The sequence below is a fragment of the Triticum aestivum genome, chromosome 4B, assembly GCF_018294505.1.
Source record: "Triticum aestivum cultivar Chinese Spring chromosome 4B, IWGSC CS RefSeq v2.1, whole genome shotgun sequence".
Lineage (NCBI taxonomy): Eukaryota > Viridiplantae > Streptophyta > Magnoliopsida > Poales > Poaceae > Triticum > Triticum aestivum.
Window position 1 is genome coordinate 391,882,152 of NC_057804.1, and position 11,906 is coordinate 391,894,057.

Here is an 11,906-nt window from a genome sequence, read left to right on the forward strand (position 1 = left end):
ATAAATACCTGATACTATCCGGAACACTTCTGGTGTCCGAATACTATCATCCTATATATCAATCTTTACCTCTCGACCATTTTGAGACTCCTCGTCATGTCCGTGATCTCATCCGGGACTATGAACAACATTTGGTCACCAAATCACATAACTCATATAATACCAAATCGTCATCGAACGTTAAGCATGCGGACCCTACGGGTTCTCGAACTATGTAGACATGAAGGAGAAACCTCTTCGGTCAATAACCAACATCAAAACCTGGATGCTCATATTGGCTCCTACATATTCTACGAAGATATTTATCGGTCGAACCGTTATCACAACATATGTTATTCCCTTGTTCCTTGCCTGAGATTCGATCGTCGGTATCCACATACCTAGTTCAATCTCGTTACCGGCAAGTCTCTTTACTCGTTCTATAATACATCATCCTGCAACTAACTCATTAGTCACTTTGCTTGCAAGGCTTCTTATGATGTGCATTACCGAGAGGGCCCAGAGATACCTCTCCGATACTCGGAGTGACAAATCATAATCTCGATCTATGCCAACCCAACAAACACCTTCAGAGATACCTGTACAACATCTCTATAATCACCCAGTTATGTTGTGACGTTTGATAGCACACAAGGTATTCCTCCGGTATCTGGGAGTTGCATAATCTCATAGTCGAAGGAATGTGTATTTGACATGAAGAAAGCAATAGCAATAAAACTGAACGATCATTATGCTAAGCTAACAAATGGGTCTTGTCCATCACATCATTCTCCTAATGATGTGATCCCGTTATCAAATGACAACTCATGTCCATGGTTAGGAAACTTTAACCATCTTTGATCAATGAGCTAGTCAAGTAGAGGCTTACTAGGGAGTGGTAAAGAGCCTTGCAAACTTTAACCATCTTTGATCAATGAGCTAGTCAAGTAGTGTTTGTCTATGTATTCACACATGTATTTGGGTTTCTGACTAATACAATTCTAGCACAAATAATAAATATGTATCATGAATAAGGAAATATAAAAAAACAACTTTATTATTGCCTCTAGGGCATATTTCCTTCACCATTACCCCCACGATTTCCACTGCAGTTCACATTGTCCTATACAGTTTATTTGACCGAACAAGGGCGCTCGCGATGCATGGGGCCCATGCGTTGAAAGGACCTGACCTTGACAACAAATGGTACATGCATCCGGCCCAGGCCCGGGGGCTACTGTCGGTAGCATGACCATTGGGTTCACGAACCGGACTACGCTCAAACCACGGTCGCCTCCTGGTCAAAACCAAGAAGACAAAGGAGCTCTCCATTGAAAAAACTCCCTCCACCGCTTCATGGCGGTATGAAGATCTTCGTCAAAATCATCATTGACAACACCATAAAAAAGGAGCCCAAGCTCCGTGGAGGCATGCAGATCTTTGTCAAAATTTGTTGCATCCTTCTCTATGCCAAACAAGTGCCGAGAGGAGCAAGACTGAGCTACCCCGCAACAAGCCAGACGGACAACACTCAGGAACGCCAACATCTAGCAACGACTCCTCCAGTTGACTCGCACTCAACAAGCATCGACAACAAGCTACTGTGCACCCCCACATGTGACGCATCTGCTCTTGCGCACACTGAGCTTTCGTGCCACCTGGCATGGGTGCAGGCGTGCCAATGGAGGGACAAGACACGAGGGATGAATCACCTTGTTTGTTCACCGCATGGTGTAAACCTATAGAGAGGCGTGTCACGCCCAACTCAAGTGGCACCATGGGCGGTGGTGACAAGACAACCATTCATTCCTAGGAGTCAAAAGACTATGACACCTCATCACCCATTCAATGCACTTACCTATCTAGTTTGGCCAAATAGTTTCCTTAGTAGTGAACCCATTGTGGTACCCCTTGAGCTATAAAAGGAGGAACGAGCTAGTGATCTACTAAGTAAAGAGGACATATTTTTGGACAAACCAACTGGATCTACTCCAGGGGTTGGATACTTGGTAGAACACTATTAGGAGCCACACTGCTCCCTCCATTCCAAGAAAGGGTCTGTAGCTCTCTGTCCATCAAATAAACCACACACAAAGTAGGAGTAGCATATTACGCAACCATGCAACCTGAATCTAGGTAAGTCATGGTGTCTCATTGTGCATTTTTTGTTCAGATCGATCCTCACCTTGTGCCCCGTTTACTAATCGGCAAGGAACGCTTTCAGGGCAACTCCGATGCACGACCTCAAACAAACATTCATTTTGTTCGGATTTCATCCGTTTGTGGTGGCAATGGGGTAGTGTCCGCCCGGATATGTGGATGCGCCAGCCGTGCACCCAACGCGCAACCGCATTTCAGCCACATCTCGTCCACCGGAGGCCATTTATGCTAAAATCAAACATAGCAAATAGTTCAAATCAAACATAGCAAATAAGTTGCACATCCGAAATAGTCTTACAATCCAATCGAAATAAAAACAATATCAAATAGTCTTACAACCCAATCAAAATTTGTTTGCATGAAAAGATATAAAACCAATAGATCTACTGGTTGCCAATGTGAGTCCACATGTGCTCAACCAAGTCATCCTGAAGCTGTGCATGAGTATGCCAATCACGCATTTCATGATAGAATTGGACAAACTATTGAATGGTTGTAGGAGGTGGCTGCTCAGGCTCAACATTTTCGCCCTGGAAATCAAACCCTTGGTCATAGATGCTATCACCACGCTCATTCTCCACGATCATGTTGTGCATGATCACACAAGCAGTCATCACCTCCCAAAGCTACCGAGTGCTCCATGTGAATGCAGGGTTTTGAACGATACCCCATCGAGATTGAAGCACACCAAAAGCACACTCCACATCCTTCCTAACACTCTCCTGCAATTGGGAAAACCTCTATCTCTTTTCTCCTTGCGGATTGGGTATGGTCTTCACAAGAGTTGACCACTAAGAATAGATACCATCGGCTAGGTAATATCCCTTGGTGTAACGGTGGCTATTGATCTCAAAATTGACCTCTGGGGAGTGGTAAAGAGCCTTGCAAACACTGAAGAATGCTGAAGCACATTGTTATCTTTGTAAGAACCAGCCATGTCGAAGAAAGAATGCCATATCCACAAATCTCGTGAAGCCACAGCTGCAAGTATGACAGTGACACCTTTCACATGCCCCTTGTACTGCCCCTGCCAAGCAAATGGACAGTTCTTTCACTTCGAGTGCATACAATCTATACTACCAAGCATGCCCGGAAAGCCCTTGTCACCATTGATCACCAACAACCTCTCTGTATCAACGGCAATCGGCTCTCTCGGGTACTCGAGGGCAAACACTGCCACCACGGCCTTGCAGAAACTATAAACTGAGAGGAGACATGTGGACTCACTCATACACACATACTCATCCACAAGGTCACCAGGAATTCCATATGCAAGTATGTGGATAGCCACAGTGCATCTCTGGTAAGAAGAGAACCCAAGATACAAGGGCATCCTCTTTGCGCACTCAAAGTATGGGTCATATCCTACCACTCCCTCCCGAATACGAATTGAACACATGTCTCCTCATTCTGGATCGGCGATGAAATTGTTGTGGTTTGAAGAGTGCGACATTCTCAAAGTAACCGGCATAGAGAAGGGTGTGGCCTTTATCCCTATTGTGGTTCAAGGTCGGAGCATGGCCGGTGATTGATTCCCTGAACCACAACCGCTTCCTACTAATGTGGTCATGGACGACCAATGCAGCGACCATAAGCTCTTCATTATCTGGGGACGAATCGTCTGATGAGCAAATGAAGTTGTGAAAGAAATATTCATCCCCACCGTCCATTGTACCTTGTGAGCAAAGCGTTGAACACCTTGCGATCATGGTTGAGACATGGCAGGGAAATGTACGTTCAGCTCCCCTTGCAGGCAACAAAGCAAGGATTAGGGTCGGTGGTGGTGGTGGGCGCCCTGCGGCAATGCAGCGCCTACCGAAAGTTGTTGGGGTCGATGGGCGGTGTCGACGACAGTAGCTTCTCTTCCACCGGCAACAAGGAACCACGAACGCCGGCAAAAAGCTTTCCAGATCACGAGCGTGGGACGGCTATGGCATGGCGTGGTCGTGTTCCGAACGGCCTTGGTGGAAAGCAACGCGCCCGGGAACGGGGTGACGACAGCAATGGCGGGGGGTAGAAAGACGACAGGGAAAGACAACAAGGGGCGTTTGTGCCACCGACGGGCTGGTCAGGGAGGACAAGAGCACATGCCCAGCCCGCCCGCCGCACGTCCATTTGCCCGCAAACGCGGTCTAAAGTTGGGCTGGATATGGGTTGAAAGCGGATCGAAAATGGACATCAGTTTGTTTGCTACTGCATGTTGAGCCGTCTGTTCTGTCTGTTTATCCTGAACGAGCGCGGTCGGACCATTTGTGGTTGCACGTTGGAGTTGCCCTCGCTCCTGTGTATCTCACGTGTGTACTGCACACGCGCGACGACAGTCGGTCCACTGCCACACGACTGTGTGCGGTTGCCGATGGACCAACGTAGGTGATGTTCTATCAATGCTCTTCAATTTCTTTCGTAAGAAAATTATGCGTAAGGCGTGCTAGTCGGTAGTTATATCAACTAGATGACCAGTTGCGCCAGTTGCGCCAATGGCGCAAAGGCCGAGAGTAAGCCATGTATTGAAAGAATGTACATTAATATTATTCGGGCACATATTGAAACATATGAAAATAAGTATTTATTGCTGGTAGATAGATGCTTAGTGATGATACATAATGTTCTAAGAAGCTTATGATTAATTATTTACAATGTTATTAGCAAAGAAAGTAGATAGTCACATATAGACGCTATGAAGTGATAAATATTAAACAAAGTCATCGCTGCATGTTTGACCATGACGCAAAAAGCGAGAGCGAGCCAGCATTCAAAGCATGTGTATGAGATTGATTTAGAATCAACCTAAAATACTTATATTCCATTACACGAAAGCTTGATGCTTGAAAGAAAATATTCAGATCACTTGGTGATAGCATACATTGGCTTTACAAAACATGCTATATTAGCATAGATGAATGGTGCATATAGTGCTTGCCCGTTAACCGCTCGAGTCTTGTACCCACCATTGGCAGGAAGGAAAGAACCTATGACCCAGACGGACGAACAACCTAGCCGCACACTGCAGACATGATCAGAGGCCTATAGAGGAACAAAAGAATCAAGCGACTGTGTATAAAACAATAAGCAGATGGTACACTTTATTAATTATTTTTCTAGCTGTTTTTCCTTTATCACCAAGCAGCACATATTAGTTGGGTAAACAATAACCAGGTGGTACATTTGATATCGGAACCCCCATACATTTATTATCTCTACTCATTTAAAGAACTAACCCGAGCAGGCATTGCAAGACTATTAAGAATCGGTATGAAATTAAGAAAAGTGGGCATCCTCTGTAAACATGGATATCGACCAATGGCATATGAGCACACAATCACCCAGGAAGAAAACCACCAAGACAAGCATAAGTAATCAAGAACACATTTTTTTTCTAACAAGATCTGAAGGAAAACCCATACAAAGCACGACAAGCATAATAAGGTGAACCCCGAAACACATAGACAGGCAACCTAGCCGCACAAATGCAGGAGTTCACGGCCTATATTATCAAGAAGTAATAACCCAAGGCAATCTGAGTAGACCTAACCTTGTTGGTTAACGGCATGGTCGAACGAACCAACAAAGAACCTGCACAGCCAGAGAAACATGCAATGCAAAATGTTTCAGCTCACAGGCATTTCATCGAACAGGAGACGGCATGAAAGATATTACCACATCTTGCAAGAATATAAGGGAAAGAAACCCCACATTAGCTTAGGAAAACCAAATGTGGCCGAGACTGCCGCATCCTCTGCTTAGGCGACATCCAGCAGAGCATAGTGCAGAACTGCAGATTCAGAACATGCAGATCATGTTAAGTTAAATACCCGTATATATGTGCAAATATATCACTTCTAAATTTCACCAGTAAGTCATGACAACAGTTTGGCATTAACAATAGTGTAAAAAAATAGCAGGAAGCATACTTAGTTAATCGAATACATCACAAGCTTCAATTGCTGAAACAAATAGTCCAATGATCAAATTCAAGAGAAGTAATTTGGGTTTCTGTATTAATAGATAACATGAGCTGATAGTAGCAATTAAAAAAGTCATCATAAACCTGTCTGGAAAGCTGAATTAAAGCTTTGAAGCAATGGGTGCCAATAGCATGAAGTAAAGAAAAAAAACTTGAGGCGGGCTCAGGATAATCTTTGAAATTTTTAGTAATCATCTGGCCAGACCGAACAATCAAACAAGGTTGTAATTCCTACCTCAAGGGTACACTGGAAAACAGCCTCGAATATACGAGGCGCATCATCAAGCATTTCAGCTTTGTACCTTCAGTATAAATACAAAGATTAGAAATGATGTACAACAACATCAGAGTATTAAGTATTAACAATAAATAACTGGATATGGAACCTAGATGACTGAGAGAAGAATCTTCATACAGACTACCACTCACTACTTAGAGAACATTTTAGTTCCCAGCTAGAGAAAAAAATGGGTATCAAATTCACAATACTTTTTTTGCTTTAAGAGAAACTGGCCAATGTTCTGATATTGTGCCAGAAGTAATCGGACCAATGTACTGATATGTGCTAAGGTTTCTTGAGCGAATGTGACTGGTGAGGAGCAAGTGTGTGCTGCTCTGAACCTTTTTGTTTTACAAAAGAGAAACTGGCCTGCACTTTCCCACTGCATGGACAATTGGACATATAATATTTAGTGCTGGTACAAGGGTTTGTTGCTGCTGACCGATAGAAATTCAGGCACAAGCGCTGGTGATCTTAGTGGGAACAATCAAAACAGAAGCAGCAAATGAATCCCAGTAGACCCATGTCAGAATAATATATTTGCAATAGAATTTAGCATGTTATTTCTGTAGATAAATGCAGCAGAGACACATGTATATTCGACGGCAATGGGTCTTGCACGCATTGCATGAAGGGAAGGGAACGAGCCGGCTTAACCAACAGAACAAATGTGTGTAGCCTGCGTCGTACCTTGCGATAGAGCTCGTATCCGGCCTTGATCCTGACGTCTTGGCCCTTTCTGAAGTCGAGTATGGTCTAGGCGAACTCGACGGCGCCGCTCTTCCTCTTCTGCAGGCAGGCAGGAACAGAGGAACGACAAGGTTCAGGTTTAGGTACAGGTAATACAAAATCAAGATGGTTATGGCCATGAAGGCAAATGCTGATGGTTGGGGGAATGGGCAGTGATTCTACTGTACCAGCTTGAAGTTCTTCTCTGCGAGAAGGCGGCCCTTGATGTTGAGGCCGAGGAGGCCGTCATCGGTGAATGAGACGGCCGGGGCCCGAAGTAGCCGCTCCCGCCTCTGTGGTCTCGCGCCCGAGCGGCACCTCTTCGCAGCTCAACGCCGCAACCACCGCTCCTCTCGCCTCTTCGCAGGTCGACGCCCGCATCCGCCGCTCCCATGCCTCGATCCAACCCTGCATCAGCCGCTCCCCCGCCTCAAGCCAGTGCCACCGTCGCCGAGAAGCTCGCCTCCGCACCCGGGGCGGACAAGGGGTCAATACTATAATGCTGAAAATGCATGTAGATCAACAAAACTGCACTGCAACCACATATACACAACACTGAAATTGTATGAGCATCTAGAACTATGTTAGTGTATCTCTGCCTGGACCATTTTCTCGACCATCATTCCTACAGACCAGACATACACAACACTGAAAACTTCACTACAACATCATTTCTCTCCTATTGATATACAATAAATATGGGGGGAAATTTCTATAGAAAGAAAGGTTGGTCTGCTCAAACATGATCTGCCTTCTCCACTGTACCATCTCTGCCTGGACCACTGTGAAAAGGGGAAGGAAATAAGATCACCTGGTCTTGTCGAAGTCAGGGGGCGTGTGGGTCTGTATGAGACGCAGTCCGTCGAGCTCCCCTCTCCTTCCTTTAGCTGCTAGTCACCAGAAGCAGGGGGGCGGCAAGCTCAGGTTGAGAACGATGGCCGGCAGCACCGCCTCCATGAGGGTCGGTCAGACGGAGCTGCGGCGTCATCCCGATGGACGTAAATAGAGGCGGCAGCGGCGGCGAGCACGGAGAGAGGAGTCGGAGCGGCGGCAGCGGCGAGGACGGAGGAAGGAGTCGAAGAGGCACTCATTAGCTCGTCGTCACCTCGCATCGGTCGAGCCACCGCCGGGACGCCCGGATCTCCTCTTCCTCCTCTAGATCCTGCCTCCCTCCTCTTCCTCCAGATCCGGGGCAGGCGGCGCAGGGAGGAAAGAGACGGCTGGGGCGAGATTTAGGGTGTGTTTGGTTGCGTTCTCGTCTCAGCATAGTTGTTCCTTCTTCATGCATGCTTAACTCAACATCCCTCTTCATGCATGCTTTCTTCATGCATGCTTCTAGTGTATTTGTGCTAAGCTAGTGTGGACTCATGCACCCTCCATACACTCTACCAAACACCCAAAAGTGGGTCGAGAAGGGAACTCTTGGGCTCATGCACCCTTCATACACCCTACCAAACACACCCTTAAGGTTAGATGAGGGAACGGGGATGGAGGAGAAAGAGGACGGGCACGGGGCTCACCACGGCCGTCGAGCGCGTCCCTCGCGTGGTGCGGTGGTTTTTTCCTCGCGTGGTGCGCTGCGTCCTGGCTGTTTTTTTTTCACGCGCGGGGCGATGCGGTGGTTTTTTTCCTCGCGTGGTGCGGTGCGCTCGAGGCATCGGTTGTGACTAGGAGTCTAGGAGGCTTTATATGTTAGATTAGATGTATCACCAGGAACAGAAAGGGACTTCATGTGCAGTTAATATCACTTGTACTGGACCTAGTTGCTCTGACATGCTCCACATCGAGCAATTTAACTGAACGGCTTTACGAGGGTACCATGATGCTACGTGCGCGTCTCTTGTGCGGAAACGTCATGGAGTCGGCCGAGTCCAGTCAACTGACGGTTCCCTGGCAGTTTCGCAACGAAACGAGAGTCAAACCGTAGTTTTCAGCACCGGCCATGTCCGACTGTAAAAATACACTACGTAATCCAGGGCAGTAACACGACGGCAGAGCAAGCAATCGGCGCTCGCTGTCTGAGCTCACATTTCGCAGCTGCATCGGATAGGGTACGTGGATTTGTTAAGTTCCTACTAAAATAGTAGTAAGGTCGACAGACTACCATTTCACCGACGAAATTTCCCTCTGCCATTTCACCGGCCAGTCATGAGATCGACACTTGGACAGCACTTGGAGCCCCCACCGGTGGAGCACGTCCTGGGCACAGCGGCCCCGGAGCGAGCACGAAATCCACACAATCAAGACACTGACGGGACCCTTTGAGCAAAGGGACCGCATACTAGAATAGTATGCCAGGCTGCTAGTAGCTAGTAGATGGAGAAAAACGGGACCTGGCTCTTCCGAGTTGGGGTTGCCGCTGGGCCGACGTACATAGCCGTACGTCATAAATCATATGAAGCTCCGCTAAAAACATTCATTATTAGAATCATCAAGAAACGTGAAGATGGTCAGGGAGAAGGATTGCCCATGTATCACGCATCGCAGCATTTTTTTTTGTCTCCCCGAGAATGACGCATTTCGTCCTTTTAGAGACAGAACGACAAGGGAAGCAGAGCTGACAAACGTAAGTGAGAGAGAAGTTGACGAGAAAATTATATGCCATAATTTTTGCAGCTTCCTATTGATTCACACATAATTCTTTCATACAGGACGAGACAGCACTCTGCTTCACAAAGGGTCTGAGGGTATTCACATACGTAGACTGTTTCGATCAAACCTCCTATCTTAAACTTGAAATGATATACTGCTAACTTGGAACCGAACAGACGCAAAAATACCAAAATGCAAATGCTTATAGGTGCCCGGCTTCCTGCTTTGATGACCACAGTGGCACGGGCCGGAGCTATGCGACCGGGGATTACGCAGCCGAGGGCGCGGTGACGTACTTGACGGTGCCGGCTTCCGCAAGCGCCGCGCGGAGCGGCTTCTTGGCTGCCGCCTCGAGCTCGTCGGCGTCGGCGGCCAGGCCCTTGAAATCGAGGCTCTCGTCGTTGTAGATATCCCACCAGTTCCTGACGAGGATCCTGATGTCCTCCCTGTCCATGTTCTCCTCTTTGCCCGTGAACCTCCATGGCTTCGATCCCTGCGACCATCCATCCGTAAGAATGCAAGCCATAATCAGAAACCCAACGGAATTCATACCACCGGCCGAGAAGAGGGGTCCCCTTACCGCAGCGCAGTAGTGCACCACCTTGACCTTCTCCAGCTGCACGTTCTCCGGGTGCCTCCACAGCATCGCCAGCACAAGGTTGTAGACCAGCGGGATCGGCTTGTACTGCTCCCTGAAGAACATGTTGAGGAAATCCTGCAGATTAAGGGAGCAAGAACATGGTGAGCACGAACGCCGTTATCACTGCTAAATCTGGAGACTCGAAACAAAATCATTATCGGCTTACCTGCTCCGCGAATGGGGTGGTCGGCGTCACGCGGAGGGTGTCAAGGAGCGCCTTGGCGGTGGCCATGCTGGGCTCGTGCACGAACATGCCGGCGTTGAAGTAGAGCGCCGGCGGCGGGCCCATCTCGGCGGCCGGCCACGTCACCTTTTCGGGACACTGCTGGCAGTAGCCGATCTGGTACTGCGGGGTGTGGCTCCACGTCTTCTCGCAGAAGCAGTCCATGACGGCGTAGAAGTGGCCCTTGGGCAGATCAAACAGCTCGTCGATGTTGTCGAACACCTGGATGTCGGCGTCGAGGTACACCATCCTCTCGTACTCCACAAACTGTGCTCAAAACCAAATCAAGAACATATCAGCACACCATTACTACTACCACACACACTGACAAACGTTAGCGAGACATGCAGAGGTGGTACGGTAATTTACCTCCCAGATGCGGAGCTTGGAGTAGTTGATGACGTAGTACGCCATGGCAAACTGGGTCTGGTTCTCGGGCGGGTACACGGGGGCGATCTCGCGGACGATGCAGCCCTGGGAGAGGAGGATCTTGCGGTGGAGCTCGGGCACGTCGGGCAGCACGGCCACCACCAGCGGGTAGGCCGAGCCAACCTTGCGCAGGCCCTTGGCAAGCCCCACCACGCCCATCCAGTAGTCCCCCGCCCCCGCCAGGAACGTCACGTACGCCTTCGTCGCGGGCTTCGCCGCCGCCACGGCGGCCTTGGCGGTCATCTTGCCGGCCAGCTCGGGAGCCATCTTGATCTCGTCTCGGGGAGGAAGCTTTCTTGGTTCGGGCTCGAGTTTTTGCGTCGGATTTAGAGTGGTTTTTGGCTTGGGATTTCTGATGGGTGTTTCACGGTGGGTGGCGAGGCTATAAATAAGGAAACGCAGGGCGGAATGGTCCACTGGATAACGCCAGGCTCCTCCCCACGTCGTCGGTCAGGGAGCATGGCCTGTGCGATCGGGCGCGTACGCCTGGCGGAGATTGTAGATCGGACGGCCGGGCGCCGTGGACGGAAGCTTCTCGCGGGGGCAGTTTCGGTAGCGGCAGCAGGAAGGCGCGAGAAGTGTACAGAATGCGAGAGCGCTCTTTCGTCCCCTCTCCATGGCACGGCGCTAACTGCTCTTGTGATTGTGTTTAGTTGCGTACGTACATGGCAACCATCGCACAATCTCTGGAGTGATCGTTGCCGATTAGTCAAAATTATGCAGAAGGCAAAGGTTGAAGGCAATTGAAGATCCGTTTTAACTGGAGTTTACTTTCTTGGGTGGATATTCCTGTCGCCGGATCAATGGACATTCATCTCCCCGACGTCCTACCTTAGATCCCACTGACATCTGAACTTGAATGAGAAACAAATATGCTATACTTATGTTCTTGATACCACTAAAATAATGG

At 48.4% G+C, this 11,906-nt stretch overlaps 1 protein-coding gene and 1 long non-coding RNA gene across 12 annotated transcripts; both read right to left on the reverse strand.

Moving 5' to 3' along the window:
• Positions 1-4,613: 4,613 nt before the first annotated feature.
• LOC123092304 (uncharacterized) lies at positions 4,614-8,386 on the reverse strand. Of its 11 annotated transcripts, none has more exons than XR_006444469.1 (7): positions 7,924-8,386; positions 7,301-7,614; positions 7,074-7,169; positions 6,339-6,405; positions 5,833-5,911; positions 5,672-5,712; positions 4,614-5,163 (listed from the first exon to the last, which is right to left on the reverse strand). It is a non-coding gene; the product is annotated as an uncharacterized lncRNA (long non-coding RNA). The 11 variants fall into 11 exon arrangements; XR_006444468.1 differs by having other exon boundaries at positions 4,614-5,132; positions 7,074-7,172; XR_006444460.1 differs by having other exon boundaries at positions 7,074-7,172.
• Positions 8,387-9,694: 1,308 nt separating this feature from the next.
• On the reverse strand, positions 9,695-11,358 carry LOC123092305 (galactinol synthase 2). The gene is made up of 4 exons (XM_044514040.1): positions 10,937-11,358; positions 10,511-10,834; positions 10,285-10,419; positions 9,695-10,197 (listed from the first exon to the last, which is right to left on the reverse strand). The coding sequence occupies exons 1-4, from the start codon at positions 11,261-11,263 to the stop codon at positions 9,973-9,975; spliced, it is 1,011 nt and encodes a 336-aa protein (XP_044369975.1). The 5' UTR covers positions 11,264-11,358; the 3' UTR covers positions 9,695-9,972.
• Positions 11,359-11,906: the final 548 nt, after the last annotated feature.